The sequence below is a fragment of the Rhinolophus sinicus genome, chromosome 3, assembly GCF_057876585.1.
Source record: "Rhinolophus sinicus isolate RSI-liver-muscle chromosome 3, RSI-T2T, whole genome shotgun sequence".
Classification (NCBI taxonomy): domain Eukaryota; kingdom Metazoa; phylum Chordata; class Mammalia; order Chiroptera; family Rhinolophidae; genus Rhinolophus; species Rhinolophus sinicus.
Window position 1 is genome coordinate 135,735,275 of NC_142503.1, and position 21,414 is coordinate 135,756,688.

At 33.1% G+C, this 21,414-nt stretch overlaps 1 protein-coding gene across 2 annotated transcripts in view; it reads left to right on the forward strand.

The window, feature by feature from the left end:
* SPRED1 (sprouty related EVH1 domain containing 1) overlaps nucleotides 1-21,414 on the forward strand; it is a 115,533-nt gene that overhangs the window by 44,386 nt on the left and 49,733 nt on the right. Inside the window, exon 2 of one of the 2 annotated variants that reach the window (XM_019725519.3) lies at nucleotides 5,694-5,868. In XM_019725519.3, the coding sequence (XP_019581078.2) occupies nucleotides 5,694-5,868 (175 nt within the window). Of the gene's footprint in view, nucleotides 1-5,640; nucleotides 5,869-21,414 lie in introns of those variants that run through there. The other variant, XM_074327922.2, reaches the window with a different exon arrangement.

The window sequence follows — 21,414 nt, forward strand, 5'->3', positions numbered from 1 at the left end:
TATTAAACACCCATTTTTGGTAGGAAACTTCTTAGGTAAGGACATAAATGATGTATATTGGCAACATTGTAACAATTTAGCAGTTTGTTGGTGAAGATATAATTGAACATTATTTGAAGTAATGTTAAATATATTAAGGAAGGTTTAAAAAACAAAAACCTGGAAGTTTTAAAGCATGGAAGGGTAGAAAGGTTTAGAACTTGGATTAAGCTTAGAAATCGGATAGGGAAGTTTTCTGCCACAAATCCATGCTAGACAAAATGGGCCTGAGATATGAAAAGGAATTCATGGTGATAGTTTTCAATTCACCAACATTATATAACACATATGAAGACCTATTTGCTGTGCCCAGGAGAACAGAAAAACATATGTAGCTGAGAATCAAAGACCAAATTGGATTTATTAACTTCTGAGCAATGGAAAAGGGTAATGTGTGCTATAATTCAGTAAATACACAAATACTTGCTCTGCCTGACATAGGTGATTTTAGGGACTTCCTTACTTTCACAGAAAATAAGAGTATTTTGTTTGCTAAAATGACTTTAAAAAGAAAAAAACCGGTTTTATCTCTTAGTAAGATGTAAAATAGGTATGTATGAGATCTAACAAAAAGTTAACAGCACAAATAATAAAAGAAAATAAATGCATTTGACCGTGGTAAATTAAAAGCTTTATTCTTCAAAAGACAGCATTAAAAAATGAAAGAAGCTACAGATTGGAAGAAGATATTTATAATTTACATAACTGACAAAGAATTAGTATCTATAATATAAAGAATTTATGCAGATCAACAGAACAAACAACCAGCTGAAAATTAAGGATAGTGTAGAAAGAGTGAATAAAGCAAGAAGGCAGTTCGGTGGATATACAGTGGGTTTGGTAATAAAAGAGCAAGAGGAATCTAAAAGGGAGAAAAGAAACTAAAAAAAGAAGACCATTTTTAAAGCCAAGCACACTTTACATTGGACAGTTAAAAGTATTAGGGCTTGTAAAATTTTCTATAACTATATCCTTAATTTGATAAGAAATATTTTACCAACATGCAAATTTGAAAATGTAACCATAATTTGCATTTATCCATGAAATGCAACTTTAGATTTATTCTGGATCATATAATATAGTATTGCTATTTCAAAAGAAACTACGTGAGTCAGTATAACTCAAGCAAAATTTGTCTTTGTGTTTGGTCCTCATTTTTGCCTTAACTTTATTGAAATACCAGTTGAAAATTCTAGAAAATAAAGCTCAGGGTTACTATTAAGAATTTCACATAATTTAGAATACTTACTTTGTAGGTATAACCCTGTTCACAAATCCTCTTGGCTCTTCCTCCAGAATCGATCCAAATCAGTCCCTTCCTCTTTGTCCATTGTTATCACTAGTCCAATCCAACAAAGCCTCTCGCCTAGACTTCTACATTGGTTGTCTAATTCCTCTACTGTGGATGAAAGGATATACTTGATATAATTATTCAAGTAAGATCAGAGATTAGCAGCTGAAGTACAATTTGGATTTTGAATAAAATAAACGAAACCAAGCAACATTTTACAATAAGAGTCTCTTCATTTCATCAGAATGAAGTGAGCTAGGCTGAAACAGTGGTTGTTAAATAGTCCGTTGCCAAAGTGAAGAATAGAGCTTTAAAGTTTTAAGTATTTTTGAAAGTAATACTAAAGAACTAATTATTGTCAGTTTTGACTTTTTAGATAAATCACTGGGAACAAATACCTTTCAACTACATATTTAAAGAAGATCAAAAGTGAAATTTCTGAGAATTTGGCAATAAGCATTAAGTTGTCATTATAAATGGCTGTTGTGTCAGAGACTAATAGGTAGCAAATACGATGCCGAGAGAGAGTAAAAATCCCACATATTATTGAATTTCAATTCCATGATGGCAAATATTATTTTTCTTTATTTTCCACATTTGTTAGAATGGGCTTCTATTGTTTACATGATCAGGAAAAATAGTTTATTATATGATTTGTTTTCTTGCTCTTAAGTCACTTTTATCTAAGGGAAGGGATAACAAGTGCAAATTTTATGCTACAGGGCAGAGTATGACAAAGTTTATAAGAGCTGCCGTTAGTCTTTGGGAGTGGTTGCAAGTTTTAGACAAGAATTACCCTGCTTTTATTTGGGAGAGGAAGACATTTGAAGGCTGGGAGATTATGAGAATAAAAACACAGGTGAAAAGCTTAACCTTGGCAAGAATGAAGGTTTGTAAAAAAATAAAACAACAAAAAACAACAACAACAAAACACATTATTGAACAACTTGAAGAATTTTATGGTAAGTAGTCAGTCTTAGGTCTTGAAGTTGAAAGCTGGGTTGTGAAATTTTAAACTAATGAGGGCTATAATAGAGGGAATACAGATTTGCATAAGCTTCTGGAATACTTTAAAGCCTAAAGGATCGACATGAATAGATAAGCGAAATAATTATATTTGGTGTAATTGAAAACATGAAATTTCAAAACAAGTGGATATAAATTATTGGCCAGCTTTAAAATCTCCTTTGTTGTCTTAAGGTGAACAATGAATCAAGCAACCTTACTCTTCTAGGAAGGAAAACTTTGTTTTATCCGATTTTCCTAGAACAGAAAGTAAAAAGCAGAAGGAAAAATGAAAGAAATTGGGAGCAGCAAGAAGAATTATGTTTGGGATACTTTTGTTTAAAGCATATTTATACACTGTTAAAAATAACAAAAAAATTATAGTATCTTGAGTAAAGCCACAGACAGTTAAAATGTGGGTTCTTTATTTAAATTACTTTTAACATATAAGTATTAATTAAAGTAATTTTTGAAGAAACTCAAATGAGAATACCTAATTTCAAGCTCCTAAAATAACTACTAGAGTATATATATATTCTTTAATATTATACACATTTTAATATTTTTAAAATACAAGATATGCCTGAGAAGCATTATATAAATTATAAAGGAGAATTAGTAAAATTCAAAGATGATGAAATAAGAGTCTATGCCCTAAAGAGGATAACTAATACTCCCATATTCTGAAGTCAAAATATACCCTGAGCTTCTAAATTGGGTATTTTACTCCTTGGATACTCCACGTCTTACAGAATCCAGTATAAAGTTCTTAAATTTCACAGTTTACTACATAATTAGATGAGAAGAAAGAATCAGGATCCTATAATAAAATAGACAAATGGTTATTGGGAACTTGAATGTAGGTTTTGACCCACTTCTACCTTTGTGACTTTGTAACTCCACTGAACTTTAAATGTGTTGAGCTTTAAATGAATGAGCTGAGTTCACAAACATTTATTCTAAAGCTAGTATGTCTAAGTTATGAGCTATGCTTCTGGTATATCCTTAGACTTATATTCTTGATAAACCAAATGCCCTTCATTCAGTATTGATTCTAGCTCTCCAGCTTGGTTCCCACTGTAATAAGCTTTCTCTGATTCTTGGGATGCATGTCATGTTTATTTATAGTAGAGGTACTTGTTCCAACATATCCCGCGAGGAGGATTCCAATTTGATGTTTATATCAGCTCAGCCTTTAGGCACACACCTCCACTGAGCTGTGCTCCGAGTTGAAGATTGGTAAGAATCGGGCCCAAACAAGAATTAGAACCTCTGAATAACTGAATAATAAAAAGCTTAGATACAATGGTTGCCTGTAAAGCTGAAGATTTTCAGAGCTTCTATATAAAGAATTATTTGATCCCAATAATAGAGAATTAGAGGTTAACCATGTAAATTTTATTTTCTTTCCCAGGTCCTACCTGGTTTTCAATTACCAGGATGACAACTATTTCAATTTAAAATTTTTTGTTGTAATAATTAATAAACGTAGTGTTTATTATATGTCAGGCATTGTTTACGTTTATTAAAGGCAGGTTCTGTAACTTCTCAAGGACATACTGCTAGTAAGTTGTTGAACCAGGATCCAACTTATTAAAGTTGGACTGTAGACTTCTCGCTCAACCACACCACCATACAGCTCTAAAAGGGTGTAGCTCTCTGACAGACGACTTGTGTCCAGAATATAAAAAGAACTTCTAAAAATCAGTAATAGTAGATAGCATAATAAATAACAAATCAAAAGACTTAAGATCAAGAGATAAATGGCCAATATACGTATGAGAAGATGCTCAACATCATGAGTCATCAGGGAAATGGATATTAAAACCACAATGGGTAACCCCTATATACTCACTATAATGGATGAAATTTAAGTCTGAAAACACCAAATGTTGGCAAGGATGCAGAGCAACTGAAGTTATCATACATTACTGATAAGAATGTATAGTGGTACGACCACTTTGGAAAACAGTTTATTAGTTTAAACATACTACTCTATGACACATCAATTTCATTCCTAGGTAATTAAGAGAAATAAAACATCTGTCTCTATGAAAAAGACTAATACAGCAACGTAATCAGTGAAAGAAGTCAAGACATAAAGTGTACAAGTGGTGATTCTGTTTGATTCCATTAATATGAAATCCCATAAGAGGCAAAACTAATTTATATTTTAGAAATCAGAACCCTGGTTATCTGATGGGAAGGAGGCCTAAGGGAATTTTCTTGAGTCATGAAAATGTTCTTTATCTTGATTATCATATTGGTTATGCAAATGTGCACATTCGTCAGAATTTGTTGAATTGTATATTTAAGATCAGTATGTGTTATTGTGTATAAAGTATACCTCAATAGAACAAATATGTAAAGTAAAAAAGCAAGGACGGTATTTCAGACAAGCACTATGACAAGAAGTGACATCTGGCAACCTATCACTTAGAACATATAGAGACACTAAGCAGCACAGAACTGTTATGTAGCACTACGGTTGATAGTCACAATAACCAAGACAAGCTTAAGTTATATTCAGTATAATTTTCTAAGAAGTCAGCAAGGCATGCTATTTCATAAAGAATTTCATCAATAATTATTAGTTTAAAAGTTTTAGAACTAAAATGCTTAGATGTCAGTTATCTAGAACATTAGCATATGAAACACATTTCTTAAGATTTTATGTAAAGAACAGTTGAGGTTAATATTGGGAAGTAATTCTGAATGGAACTATAATGCAGTCTCTTAAGAGTGGAGTCTGCCAAAATGAGGCCATGAAAGGTTTCTGTAGACCAATTTGCTTGATAAGTTACTGAAACAGAACATTTGTCTTTATATGATTTGTGTGATTTAGCTTCCCAGATGTTAGAAGAAATAAAAATGGCATCTGGGTTTCAGCATTTTATTTATAATATATTCCAGAAATGCCAGAAACTTAAGAGATGTCACTATTAAATGTACCAGAATACAGCAGTAATTTGTCCTGTTTATATTGCAGCAGGTGAAAGTATATAGACAAGTTTGATGATGGCCTGTGTAATTTGAGCGTGTTTATCTCTGGGGTTTTTCATAACTTGTTCCACAGCAATCACATGAGCTTTAACTAGTCCTCTGATGAATGGAAATAAGAATTCTGTAGTCTTTTATTGTGAGGTTAGTTGTCAAAATAAAGGTTAACCTTTTAAGTTAGTTTGTGGTTTTTGACGTCTTTCAAGTAGGTGACCTTCTGTGGACTGTCATGGAAGTAGTGAACACTTCAGTTACCACACATTAACTAATGTGGGCTTTGGTTTCTCAAACAAGACTGACAGCTTGGCTGGTTTTTGTTTATGGAAAAGCTAATTTCTCATCTTTGCATCTATTTTAGTAATAGTTATGCACGAGTGCGAGCTGTGGTGATGACCCGGGATGACTCAAGCGGTGGATGGTTACCACTTGGAGGGAGTGGACTAAGCTGCGTCACTGTCTTCAAAGTCCCTCACCAGGAAGAGAATGGCTGTGCTGACTTTTTTATCCGTGGAGAGCGACTCAGGGATAAAATGGTAATTAATAATGTATTTATTGCTATAATTTTAAGATTCTACAGAACGAGTTATATATTTAAAATGATGATTAGTGGACCATAATTTATGAGAATTATTTTTACCCAGGATCAATGATTACGTTTTTGGAGCTCTTTTAATATTAAGGACAGTGTAATATGCCTGTGTCCTTGCAGCTGGGACTGACAGTAACATGCACGTGTTCGAAGAGAGCCGCTTTTCTGGTTAGGTTTAATGCAAGAACGTTCATGGGCAGTCCCCTGGCTATTAAACCGGCTACACCCTGCCTCTCCTTCTCCCCATTATCCCTGAGACTGGAGGCTGGCAAGCTATAGCCCACAGGCCAAATCCTGATCTGCCATCTGTTTCCGTATGGCCCATGAGTGAAGAATGGTGTTAGCATTTTTAAATAATTGAAAATAATCAAAGAAGAGTAATAATTTTGTGATACATGAAAATTGTATGACATTCAGATTTCAATGTCTATAAATAAAGTTTGATTGGAACGTAGCCAGGCTCATTCATTTATATTTTATCTATGGATGCTTTCACAGTACAATGACAGAACTGAGTAGTTGCAACAGACCATAAGTATTTGATCCCTTAAACAGAACATTTTTTCTGACATCCACCCCAGGTTCTTTCTCTTCATTTCCTATTAATCTAGTTGTCTTGGCTCACAAGGGTACCTGGTGTCCAGCCTTGTTTTTAACTCTACTATCTTCCACCCACATGAGAGTTTCCTTACTCCTATGTATTTTTAAATTTGAATCTATCTTTTGATAATGTTGGATATTTACTTTTTAATTAATGTAGAAAGCTCTTTATCATTCTTTATTTCATTTGTGAGCCAAAAAACAAGTAATTATATCTGAAATGTTGAGTGATGTTAGTATCATTCCTATATCAAGCAAAAGGAGAGCATACACTTGGAAGCAAAATGAGAATAAAGTGCCCAAAATTTCTAAGACCCTTGAAAATAGCTAGGTTCTTTTAAATACATATTTGTTGAATGGTTTGTAAGCCCATTTGGCACATATGATATTATGTCTATTGAAAATGTGTTTTAAATTCCAAATACTTTTCATACATGAACATTTTAAATAAACCTACTTTTAATATTGGTTCTTGGTTTCTGACTATTTTTTACTACTGAATTATTTCAGTAATTTAGTTGCCTAACTTGTCTGTGCTCCAGTTTCTGCCTCAGTGAAAGGAGAGTTATCTTAAATCATTTTGAAAGCCTTCCAACTGTAGTTTTTTATGTTTATGATTCACTCCTGACAATGAATCTCAATTAACCAGAATGTGGTTTTAGGATTATAGAAACCCCGGTTGAATTCAGAAGTGTGTATAATAAATTTAACGTCATCTCTAAGAGTTTAAATATTTAAAGGTGATTCTGGCCTTGGATAACATAGGGGCTGGCATATGTGAATGCTTATTTAAAATAAGGCTTTGTAGACTTCTAAGAAAGAGTTTATGGTGATCTGTCCTAGAGGGTAATGCTTCTCGTGTGAGCTAATGATGAGTGGGAATAGTTGGAGGAGAAGTTGTAGATTTTAGAAACTGAGTAAAATGGTGACAATCTAAGGCATTTTTAAAATAGTAAAGATAGAAAAAGAGAAGAAAAAAGTCTAAGGTGGAAAAAGAATTGAAGGAAAAAGCTTTCTAGAAAAAGCATAAGAACAAGGAAAAAATGAACTGGATATGAAATAGAGGGGAAAAATCAGAGTGAAACAGAATGTTTCCTATGTTAATGGACCAGTTTACTTGAGGATAATTAAATAAGGGACATGGTTTGCATAACTCAGAGTGAGGCTGGTCAGACAGCTCAGACTGATGGATTAGGTGGTTGCTTGGAGTGTGGCTTTGACATAAAACTAGTGAGAATGAACCTGGGATTCAGAAAGAACACAAGCTTATTCCCTATGACAGCACTTTCAAAAGAGCCTTTAACCTAATCCTAGGGTGTAGAATCATAAAAGACTAACAAGAAAATACGTTCTTCTGTTAGAAACACCGACCTTCGAATCAGAACACCTATTTTTTCACCTAACAGTTTCTCCTTGAAGAAGCTTGTTATTTGTAAAACAGGAATGGTAAGTATATTTCAGTGTAGACATAAAGGAAACATTATTCAGTTAGAAGGTTGACATATTTCTTGTAGGGATTAGCTGCATTGTAAAGCATTTTAGATTATGGAGACTTGTATGATCAAAAGCAGAAGCAATAATACATGGCTATAAATTGAAAACAGCAAAATCTTGTGGTGTCTCAAGATAAATAGAACAGTGACATTGAAATAAGCAAATTAATTGCCCCCCTTTGCTGGGTAATACACTTCTAAAGTAATACAGAATTAAAGTATATATTCTTTTTCACTATCACTGCATTTGGGAATTAATTTCCATATATATATATTAGTTCCCAAATGCAGTGATAGTGATAAAGAAATACATATCCAAAAAAATTTATGCAGATTTTAAGAAAGGAAAAACTATTAAAATTGTAATACTCAATATATATCATTAACAAAAGATGAATATAAGTCACATTTGACTTCTGCAGTTACAGGAGATGCTCAAATGGTTACTTACCATCAGCGTCCAGACACTTCTGATTACGTACTGCTTGAGCAACATTGGCCAAAGTGTCCACTTGTATACATTTTTTTGCCACCCCCGGGGTGTGTGTGTGTCTGTGTGTCTGTGTGTCTGTGTGTGTGTTTAATTGATTGGTTTTATTTTCATCTATTTTTCTGGGTTCTAGTTTTTTGATTTATCTAAAAAAGAAGAACTCTGTGACTGTTGAGCCTATAAATTTACAAAGTTCTTCCCAAGTTGATAGTTTTCTTTAAAATCCTTCTTGGTGAGTAAACTGCAATTTAATATTGTTCCGATGTAATAGTTAATCATATAAAAGGTATTTGCTGAAAACTTACATTTCTATACCCATTTTTTCTGTGGGTCACATCTTAGAATCCTCTACCTGAGATAAATTTTAGAAATGAAGTGAGATACCTGCCCCTCATACCCCAAGGAAAACTTGTGTCCTTTAAGAAAGAATAATTAGTAATGAGATATACCTGTAGCTAATAAAGAAATACTAGATAATATTTTAAAGAGTGTTTATAAGTCAGAATACTGGTAATAGTAGTGAAGAAAGATAGCTTTTCTCAAGTGTGAAAGAAACACTTTGGTAGAAGAGTTTTCCAGCCTTGGATTTACAATTACTTGTACTAAAAATATGTCGTTACACTTTCCAAAGGTTTATATTATACTCTTTTTTTTTTTTTTTTTTTATGAGAAAGGGAGCACAAATAAAGACTAGGCTGATTGGGACTTTTTCAGGAAGGCAGCATCATGTGTAATTGGGGCAATACTCAATGATTTATTGGTTCGTTCATTCAGAGGGATCAGAAATTATTTCTTATGATGCTTACGTATAACTTGTTTTTTATGATGCTCACTAAGGTAGAGTTTATTTTATAGGTTACCCTTAATTAGAGCTTCCCAAGCTGTGTGCCGTGAATAAAAGTGGCTGGAGCCTTCAGGCTGACTGCCTCTTAACGGCAACTCCTCTTTCTTGGTTGTCTTATAAATGTTTTTGTTTTTTTTTAAGTATGCCTGAGGAAAAAGTTGGAAAACAGTGCTCTACGTAGGTGGCTTTCATACTTTATTGATGATCGAGGAGGAATTCAAAAGAAACACCAGGCTTTGGTGTTTTTGCCTAAGATAATCTAAGCACTGCGTTTCTTCCAGACATTTGGGGGTGGAATGGTCTTTGACAGGGATAGATTCTCAGATCCACTTTTCTTAATCTACGTGAGTTCTATCCTCCATTTCCTTCTAAATCTTTATAGCCTTGATTTCTTCCTTTAATTCTTTCGTATAAGTTAGTGTTACCTTGGATCACATTTTTTAAAACGCTAGCTAAAATTTAACCATTAATTTGTAAAACTCCATCCGCATTGCCCATGATATAGAAGCTTCCTCTTTTGCATTCATTTTTCATTAGATAGAGTGGCTTTTCTCTGTTAGTATAACACTTAATATTTTATAGGCAAACATTTTACCAAAGTGATTTCCATTTGTGTAGGTTATATTATTTGACCAGTTTTAGCTGAATTGTATATGATACGTAAATTTAAAACACTGTATTATAATACACCGTTAGAGTCTTTTTAAGTAGCTGAATAAACTGTTAAGGGTGACATTGAATTTTGCTAAAATATTTACTAGTAAACAGTTTTTAATAACCGTGGGGATCTAAATTAGGTATTCTTAAGTTTATGTAGTAGGTAACAAAATACTGTAAATTTACTAATTTAATTGAAGTTATGCTTTTTAAAAGCACATTATGGCTAAGAAATGACAAAAAATGGAATAGGCTACATAGAAAGTAGAACTCTTACAACATCTGGGTTACTTAAGATGTTCTGTGGAAACAAGAAAAGGCACTGTGCTATGTCAAAGCCCTTATAAGAGCTATCGTTCTAAACTTACAGTGACAAATGTGAATGAAATGAAGAAAGGGAAGATAAGAAACATTTCAAGTTTAAGAAGTTGCCAAAGAGATTAAAGAATTGTTTTTCGGATCAATAAGTAATTAGGTTGTGGATAAAAAATGGTTTGTAAAAGTAAGAATGCCTATAAGATAATATTAGGTTGGTGCAAAAGTAATTGCAGTTTAACAAGTTAAAAGTAATTGCAAAAACCACAATTACCTTTGCACCAACCTAATATCGTGTTTCCCCGAAAATAAGACCTAGCCAGACAATCAGCTCTAATGTGTCTTTTGGAGCAAAAATTAATATAAGACCCTGTCTTATAGTATGTAAGACCCAGTCTTATGTTATAGTGAAATAAGACCAGGTCTTAGTTAATTTTTGCTCCAAAAGACGCATTAGAGCTGATTGTCCAGCTTGGTCTTATTTTCGGGGAAACACAGTAGTTCTATTTAAATATTTTAAATGGGGTTTCTTTTCAGTTATTAGAGCCTAAAACAAAATTAGAGTATTTGTTTTCTAGGAAAAAAATAGAGTAATTATAATACAGGAATAGCTTTATTTAAAATGAGACTTGCCCCCTTTCCACCAGAGGAAACAGCTTTCTGCCTTGGATTGAACTTTATAGAAGCACAGAACAATTTCTTACTTAGCTTTTACCACCGTGCCTCTGAATTACTCCATTGTGAAACCTTAATCTTTCTACAGAACTCTTCCTCCACTAAAACCCAATGGCATTAACTAGTTTTCTCTTTAAGATTCAATAACTCTGTCTCTCAAAAGATACTGGGTCTCCTATTTACCATAATATCACAGTTGGGGCGAGGGGAGTGGGAGTGGGAGTAGAGATGGTATCACCATTTTTATTGTGCCGTATTCTCCTGACAGAGCATTGCTCCATCATCTAGTACATAAATCACCTGATTGACACTCTGCTGTTCAGTTCGCCATCCTGTAGCTTTCATTTTCGTCTTCTGACCTTAGCAGTTCCTTCCTATAGCCGACTTTCCCACATCTGAACTTCATCATTATTCTTGGCTACTTTGCTGTGCAGTTTTGACCTTCTGGTCTTCATTTCAGCAGGCTGCCTTCCTGCATCTGGTTGTTACCCAGAACTGTTCCATTTGAGGAATTTTATAATTTCCTGTCGTTTCTTTTTTATTCCCCTTCTCTTGCTCTACAGTTTCATGTTTACTCTGTTACTTTGTGCCTCTGATTTTCTCCCAATTTCATGAAATTCCTCTGGCTTGAGTATTTTTCTTAAACCAATCTAAATTTTTGTTGTCATTTAGACTACTCATTCATATTTCAGTAGATACGGTCGTGTGATGCCAAGTTTTCACCTTACTTTACAGTGGATGAACTTCATTGGATTTCATTGAATCCTACATTATTAAAAGAGAATACTCCTTTTTTAAAGGCGAGTCTTTCATGCAACAAATATATATTGAGAAGCTAATGTGTGCTAGACACCGTTTTAGGCACTGGAGGAATATACATTCCGATGCGAGTCAGAAATATTACAGTAAATAGATAAGTAAAATGAGTAATATGCTGGACAGTCCTAAGTGCTATGTCAAAGTTTATGTAGTGGGCAATAAAAAACAAATCAGGGGAAAGGAGTATAGGGAGTTTTTTGTGGGGAGGAACTTTTATAATCCAGCACTTCCTTTATCTTGAATTTACCTCCCGTTCCCAAAGGCAGTCCTGCCGTGATGTTTCCTTAGTTACTTAGGGTTCATCAAAAGCAAGCATTGAACTTACAGAAATGCCCTCTCCTCTTTTTCGTTAACTAAATTACTATAAAGGTAGTATATTAAAAGTTTATGTGGAGTAGAGAATGTAGACAGATAGCTTGCTAATCCCGAGGAAATAATAATTGCAGGAACAATGTCCTTTTTATTGTCACAGCTAAGTGACAGACGGAAAACTAGGAAAATTCAGTAAGAGAAAGCCCCTTGAGCACATCGGTTTTGCTGTGACGGATTGGAATTTGAAGACATGCTCATAATCACAATCATCGTCATCACCGTCATCATCCAAAATTAACTGTTCATTTTAGGGTCAAACCATTGAAGCGAAGACAAATTGTACCATTAATGACTTTTTTGTACAACCATGAATTTTGTGACTTTCACAGTTGTTTTACAACAGTTAATTCTTTAATTCTTTCACAGTTTTTTACAACTGTTAATTCTTTAATATTGCCAATATTGCTTGAAGAGAGAGAAAAAAATCTGCCTCTTAGCATCTGTGTTATCTTTCTTTTGAAGCCATGTGATAGCTATTTCCTGAAAATTAAGATTTAGAATATGTCCCATATTACCTTCCCTAGTGGCTTTTGTTTCCTCTTTTCAGAAAACTTCAGCGTGACACTTTTTTTCAGCACTCTCTTTACTGACTATTCTACATTTCCTCTTTATTAACATCATTCTTTAGTTATTGATTTATACGGGTTGACCTGGTCTGTCAGGCTCATCAGGATTATCTTGGCTTCATCTTTCTCTTTTGTACCTGATTGTGATACATTTCATATTCCTCCTATTACATTCCAGCTGCCATTACACTGTTACAATAGTTAATAGCTTCCGTAATAGCTGAAGTCCAAACTCTTTGATCTCAAATTATTGGCCTTATTAGCTTTCTAAATATTCCGTTCCTACTTTTGCCTATTAGAATCTAAATTGTCATCTGAATGTAACATGCTTTTAATTGGTTGGTTGGTTAATATTATTCTTTTCATTTATCAACAGCTGTTTGAGTGCCTTTTATGTGCTAGACTTATATTAGTTTCCTCAGGCTGCCCTTAAAAAATACCATAGACTGGGTGGCTTGACCGGCAGAAATTTATTTTCTCACGGTTCTGGAGGCTGAGAAGTCTTAAGATCTAGGTGCTGATTGGCTTGGTTTCTGGTGAGAGGTCTCTTCCTAGATTTCAGAAGGATGCAGTTCAGTCCATACTACTTTCTATTCAGTTCCACTCTTTTGTCTGTTGATTCTTATGTGAATATTATACTTTTAAAATTAATTTTATGTAGAGTTTAATATTTGCTAATACTAGTGTTCCCCCTTACTTGTCTTTACCCTGTTTTTGGGTATATTTTTACTCATTCTTTCAGAATGGTAAACAACTATTTTTATATAGGTCCATTCATTTAAGTTTTTTCATGCATACATAAAATATTTTGTGACCATTGTAAATGATTTTTCTTGGCCATTTCTGGTATCTCTTAAAGCTCCTTCATGCAATTTGTTTTCTTTTTGTATAATGCTAGCCAAAACTTCCAGAATAATATTAGACAATGTTGATGATAATATTGGCTTTTTTTAATGTAATGGTATTTCTAGTGTTGCACAGATAAGTATGATGTTAGCTGTTGTTTTGGGATGTCCTTTGTCTCAATACGGAAGTGTCCTTAACGTCTCTTATGTTTCCCATCAGAATTTGATACTATACTAATTTTTCTGAAATCTGGTTTTGCAGATGTTTCATAGATTTTTTAAGTTGATCTGTTTATTGAGATAATTGTAGGTTATTGATTACTCTTACAGGGAATAATATAAAGAGATCCTGTTTTCCTTTTACCCAGTTTTCCTAATGGTAACATTTTGCAAAACTAGTATATCAAACTGGAATATATATTCACATGTGTACAATCCATTATATTCAGAGTTCCCCAGTTTTACTTGTACTCATTTGGGTATGTATTTAGGTCTATAGAGTTTTATCACATGTATCCACTACCATAGAAAAGACAAAACAGTTCAATAGCCACAAGAATCCTCTCTTCTGTTACTTTTTTTTTTTATAACCACACCTCCCTCTTGGCCTGGCCACCACTCACCTGTTCATTTCTATAATTTTGTCCTTTCAAAGATGTTATATAATTGGAATTACAAATATGTAACTTTTCAGGATTGGCTTTCTTCATTTAACATAGTTCCTGGAGGGTTCATCCAGCTGTTGAGTGTATCAACAATTTGTTCTGTTTCATTGTAGACTAGCATTCTGATAACTGTACCAAAGTGTGACTATTGACTCATTGAAGGAAATCTAGGCTGTTTGCAGTTTTGAGCTATTGCAAATATAGCTACTATAAACATTCATATACAAGTTTTTTTGTGAACCTAAGTTTTATTTCTTTGGGATAAATGACCAAGAATGCAATTACTGGGTTGTATGGTAGTTGCATGATTTCTTTTGTAAGAAACTGACAGTCTTCCCCAGCGTGGCTATTATGTCACATTTCCACCAGCCTTGTATGAGCAATCTAGTTTCTACTAGGCATTCTCGCCAGCATTTTGTGTAGTCACTTTTTTATTTCAGTCATTTTGATGGGTGTGTAGTGATAGCTCCTATGGTTTGAACTTGCATTTCTCTAATGGCTAATGATGTTGAATATCTTTTCATACATTTATTTGTACCTTCTTTGGTGAAGTATCTCTTCATGCCCTTTGACATTTTTCTCATCAGATTGCTTATTCTTTTTCTGTTGAGTTTTGCAAGTTCTTTATATTAATTTTAGATACTAGTTATCCGTTGGGATATGGGATTTGCAAATGTTTTGTCCCTATCTCTAACTTGCCTTTTTACCTCCTTAACAGTGTCTTTTGCAGAGCTAAATTTTGTATTTTTAAATTTTAGTGAAGTCTAATTTATCAGTTTTTCTATTTTTCCTTTCACGGATCATGTTTTTGGTGTCAAGTAAAAACTCTTTGCTTAGCCCTAGATCCCAAAGATTTATCCTATGTTTTTCCATTTTGAATTAATTTTTGTATCAGGTATGATACGTCAAGTTTCATTTCCTTTGTCTATAAATGTCCAGTTTTTCCAGCACCAGTTGTTGAAAACGTCCTTCCTCCATTAAATTACTTTTGTACTCTTGTTAAAAACCAGTTGAGCATTTGTGTGTATGTTCTCCACTTTGTTCCATTCTTCTATTGTCTGTCCTAATACAAGTATCACACACTGTATTATTGTAGGTATATTTTAAGCCCTAATATTGAGTAGAGTGATATCTCCTATTTTATTCTTATATCTGAAGATTATTTTAGCTATTCTAGGGTCTGTGACTTTCCATATAAATTTTAGAATAATCGTGTTCATGGCTACAAAAATTCTTAAAGGGATTTTAATAGGAATTGTGTTAAACCTGTAGGTAGGTCAGTTTGTGGAACACTGACCTCTTAACTATATCAAATCTTCCAATCCATGAACGTGATACATCTCTTCTTAGGTTTTTAAATTCTTTCATTAGCATTTTGTGATTTTCATCAGTATATAGATCCTATATGTATTTAGTTAAGTTATACCTAAGTGTTTAATTTTTCTTGGGGCAATTATAAATGGTATTGTGTGTATAATTTTGATTAGTGCATGCTCATTGTATGTGTATGAAAATGTGATTAATTTTTGTGTGTTGATCTTGCATCCTGTTACTTTGCTGAACTATGAGGTTTTTTGTTAGAGTCCTTGGGATCTTTTAAAGTAGACAATCATGTCATCGAAACATATGACCAGTTTTATTTCTTTTCAGTCTGTATGCCTTTTATTTCTTTTTCTTATTGCAATGACTAGAACTTCCAGTTCTCTGTGTTTTCACCCTTGGGTATGATGTTAGCTTTTTTTAATATATGATTTTTTTTTATAGGCAGTCTTTATAGAATTGAGATAATTCCTCTCTATTCCTAACTTGCTGATAATTTTTTATCATGAATGGGTGTTTGAGTTTGTCAAATGCATAACATCTTTAGCCAGCTTGATGATGTGATCGATTACGTTGATTTGTTTTTTTTTTGTGGTGTTTTTTTTGTTTTGTTTTTTTTTTGGAATGTCAACCCAGCCTGTCTAGAATAAATCCCATTTGGTCCGGGTATATAATCTTTTTATTGGATTTGATTTTCTACTATTTTCTTGAGGAATTTTGTGTTTAAGTTCATGAGAGTCTGTAATTTTCTTTTTTGGTACTATTTTTGTCTGGTGTTGGTATCAAGGTAATACTAGTCTCATAAAATGAATTGGGAAGTGTTCTCTTCTGTTTTCTGGAAGAAATTATGTAAAATTGGTGTTAGTTCCTCTTTAAGTATTTGGTAGAATTCTCCAGTGAAATCATCTCAGTGTAGAGAGTTCTGTTCTTGAGAGCTTTTAAATTAAAATTGCAATTTCTTTAATGGTTATAGAACTATTCTTTTTTGTCTTGGTTGAGCTTTGATGATATGTGATTTTCATAGAATTGTTCCATTTCTTCTAAGTTGTCTAATTTGTGAGTGTAAAGTCCTTAATATCTCAGTTATTCTTTTAAAGGCTACAGGATCTTTAGCTGTATATACCCTCTGTTTCATTCCTGAAATTGATGATTTATGTCTTCGCTTTTAATTTATCAGTCTTATAGAGATTTATCAATGTTACTGTTTTTTTAAACCAGCTTTTTGTTTCATTGATTATTTTCCCCCTTTTCAATTTTATTGATTTGTTTTTTGTTATTTTCTTTTTCTGCTTGCTTTGAGTTTTTTGCTCTTCTTTTTCGTTTCTTACTGTATGAAACCTTTCTTCATTCCACCATCCATACTTTTTAAACCCTATTTATTAAATTATTAAAATCCTATATATGCTGTTTTGGTATACTTCAACTTAAAGGCTGAAACTCTCCAATTATCATTATGTCTTTGGATATTCTTATTTCTAAATAATTTTTGTGTTATATAGATATTGCTGTATAAATCAAATAATAAGGAGTCACGGCTATTATATTGTTAGATTTTTGAGACTGATCCCATCAGAATTGTATGGGTCCCTCTCCAAATTATGCAGACCCAGTTGAGGGAGAAGAGAATTGTTTAAGCTTATTTAGTTTTGTTCTGGCAATTCAGACATCTCATAGCCTATGGGAACTTGGGAAAGAGCCAAATAAGGAAGCAGGGAATATTATTGCGTTGGCCAAATAATTATATATTGTTCTTTAGTGTGGCCACCAGGAATTAGTCGGAGCAGTGTCCTAATTATTTTGATAGTTCCCTCCTCTTTCTTTTGGTAGTAATCCCCTCAAATCTCTACAGGGAGTTTGTGGCCTTGCTTGTGGTTGGTATATAGTGTTTGACCTGTTTCCCAGAGTCGCTCCTAGAATCCTTCACTGTATCTCACCTCCCATCCCCACCTGCCTTTCACTCTCACTTCCTATTAATTCCGTTTCTTTAATGGTTACAGATCTCTAATGGTTTTCTGTTTTCCTTTTCTGATCCATTCGATAAGTTATAGTCTTTCTAGGAAATCAATTATTTCACTTAGTTTTTCAAATTTGGGGTTATAAAACCTTACATTGTATTGACTACTTTCTAAATCTTGGCTGTGCCTTCAGTTTTGTTGCCTTTTTCATTCCTAATACTGTTTATTTGTACTTTCGTTACCTTCTTTTTGTTTTTCCATTTCATTAGTATTTGCAAAGAATCAACTTTCAGCAAGTATAGTACAAGGATTCCTCCTATACACCTTTTCCCAAATTCATCAGTTTTTAACGTTTGGTTTTTGTCGTTTTCTCCCTTCCCCAGTACATGCACACATACGAACAGTTATTTGGTTTTGAACTATTTGAAGTAAGTTGCATACATCCCTCCTTTGATCCCTTAATACTTTAGTGTATTTTTCCTAAGAACAAAGATATTTTCTTACGTAATCACAGTATAATTATTATATTGAGGAAATTTAACATAAATACCGTACTTTAATATACATTACATATTCCAGTTTTGTCAACCGTCATAATAATGTTCTTATAACATTTTTATTCTTCAGTACAAGAGCACGTAACGTGTAGCATTAGCTGTCATGTGTCCTTTCTCTCCTTTAATCTGGAGCTGTTCCTTAGTCTTTTATGACACATAGTTAAAGAATTCTGGTTTCCTTTTGTAGTAGCTTAACTACGAGAAGCACTGCCATGGTTCCCTTTGTTACTTTTTAAAAATTTCTAAAATCCCATTCAACTCAGAACACTGTTAAATAGAAATTTTTATTAGCAAAAATATGTATTTGATAAAATACAATTTCGTATGAAACATGCCTTGTTGTCCTTCATAAAGGGTAGTCGTTTTTATGTCATCAAGAAGAGTAAAGTTAGTAAATAATATGAGGCAGCTATTTGAGATACCAGTTATTGATTTTGGTTATCAGATAATTTAATTTGAATTTGGAAATTTTATTTCAAAAATGAAATGATTTTTCCTTGGATTCAAAGGTATTTCAGTGAATTACTAGGAAAACTATTTAAGTCTGGTTCCCAACTATACTACTTTTTAGATAATACTATTTGTAAACATGTAATTATCTGCTTGTAAAGTAGCAACTATAATAAAGTACATAGTAGTTTGAAGGCACATATTTAATTTTACTCTGCTCACCCAAATTATTAGTTGTTATTAGTGAAACAAAAATGCACTTGTACCCATTTTTGGCTTGGTCTATTTTAAATGCTTGTGGAAAACAAGTCTAGTAATTTTGTGATGGGAGTTTTGCTCTATATTTCCCGAAATAACTTGGAATATAGCTTCAGAAGTTTTAGTTGTTTAGTGACCGAGGCATTTCCCTTTTTTTTTTTTTTTCTCTGTAAAATGCCCTGAAATTCTTTCAGGAGAAGAAAAACCATTAGATATTGAAATGTTTTCACTCCCTTTAAAATCCATTAACTTAAACTCCTCAGAATCTATTCACAAGCTCTTTGAGGTCCTGAGTACCTTTATTTACCATTCAAACTCCTCTCACTCCCATCCTCAAAAATGTCTCCCCTCATAAATCAAGATCTCCCAGTCTTTCATAGCAACTGTTTTATTATGGGCTAGTGACGTCACCTAGAGACCAACATCGTCATTGCTACTAATACTTATTGAAGGTTTATTATGTGCCAGGCGTGTTTCAGCACTCTGTATGTATTACGTATGTATTACCTCATTTAATTCTCAAAAGTCAGATGGATAATGAGGGATGGAGACTGGATGGGACCCAACTGGTGTTAGTTGCAAAGCCCACAAGCTTGATTAATTATCATCCCCAATTCCTCTTACACTATAACTAATATTTTTCTTTTTTGGGAAGTGTATGTGCTCTCTTCCTGCTCCTTCTATTATTTTGTATACTTTTCACTTATGTAAACATCCATTTTCAGTAACCACTTTTCTTCTTCCTCCTTCTCTTTTTAACTCCTAGTCTGATACTATAGGGAAAGGACTTCTCTTCCCTCTATCCCTTCATCAATATCAGATTTTAATATATTTAGGCTCACAGTAGTTTTACTTTTCTTAATGTTAGAAGTCACCTATTCATCTGTAGTTTTTTCATAATTAACATCTGTTTAACCTTAACAGACAAAAGGAAAAAAAGTTCTTTTTGGTACCACTAGATTGAAAGACTTTAAGATCTTATTTAAAAGTTCATGGTTCCAAAAGTATTTATGTAGCTAGAAAAGAATTTAGACTTGTATATCTTAACCAAGTTAGATCTGTTTAGATCCATATTGGAATGGAAAGCTGTTCTACCAAATACTTGGACATAGTTGTATTTTTCTTCCTTCATTATTGTAGTCACGTTTCTAAAGCTGGCTCTAGCCAGCCAGGCTGTTTGCAGCAATTATATTGTAGTCAAACCTGGTCATGTCTGTTGGTGTGTAAAACAATTTTGGAAAAAAAAATTTTTTGATGCAATCAGTACAAACATTTAAGTGCTTTTGAATTTGTTGTTGCTTTTTCTAGTTTTAATTTTTTTATTATACATTTTTTTCATTTATGATAAGTAGTACTTCATTTTTTATCTCAACAGACTTGTAGGTGATCAAAAGTTGAAAAAGTTCTAGTACTGTGCTGATTCTAAAAATGTGACTTTAATTTGTTCTTATTGATAAACTAGCCACATTCTGAATGGATCAATTAAGGGTTATTAAAGTCAAATTATTTTGGCAACATATTCTTTGTAGTTATTCTTCTTGAGTCAATCTTAACATTGAATATTCACTTTACAATTGCTGTTTGCACTCTGGATATCTTTCCTTTTTTTTTTTTTTATTAAACTAACTTCTTTTGGGTAGAAATGAGGTCAAGACCACAAATCCACTTTTTAATTTATCTTTACTCTCTAGTTTGTAAATGTCCTTCGCAGTGACCATGGAGGTTTGATGAAATTCACATACTCCTAGAACTCCTCAACCCCAGGAAGAGGTATATTAAACTATTAATTAGGATTAGTTAGAGATGTGTTTCAAGTTTAACAACTGTATACAGAATATTTTTCAGATTATATTTTTATTGGCTTGTGGCATTTGCCTTTAGGATAGTCTTAACAGAATTTAGGATTATTCATTTTGCACCAGATATATAAAGAAGCTCTAAGAGTAAGTATAGATCATGTATTCTAGGAGAGTCATGACCACTTCAGATCTAGAGAGTACCTTTTCGTTTACTACATTGGTAATTAATAGGTTTAACTCCCTATTGGCCAGAAATAATTTATCCCATTACCTATTTTTCCTACAGAGTAAATATATCAACTGCTAATATTGGATTGGTTGATTGTAATTGTTTGGCAAAAATGTAATTGCCATTTTCTGTAATTTGGTTGCTAATTATATGCCAATCATGAATGTGGAAAACATTGAATTCTGCTTCCTACGTGCCTATTCTTATTAATATTACTGTTATCTTAAGATACATAATATATTGAAAACTACAATGGATTAAAGTCAGAACACGTCGTCTGATATAGTTGAGGGGCAGTGGAAGAAGGGAGGCAGCAAAACTCACTAATATTTAAGAATCTTTCCAGCCCTTAAAATAATTTTTGTTTTCCAGCATGCAGATTTATATCGATCACATGGTAGGTAAAAGTCTTCCAGGGCATTCTTCTACCTACTTTTTTTAAATACAACTTTTTAATTTCGTTGATTTTCTTTTTTGAATTTGAGGAGGGCAGTTATCCTTGTTGCTTAAAGCCTGCTGTATGTTGTCCTTTCTGTGATGAGATTGCTTTTTTTTTTTAATGCTACTTAATGTCAGAAGCA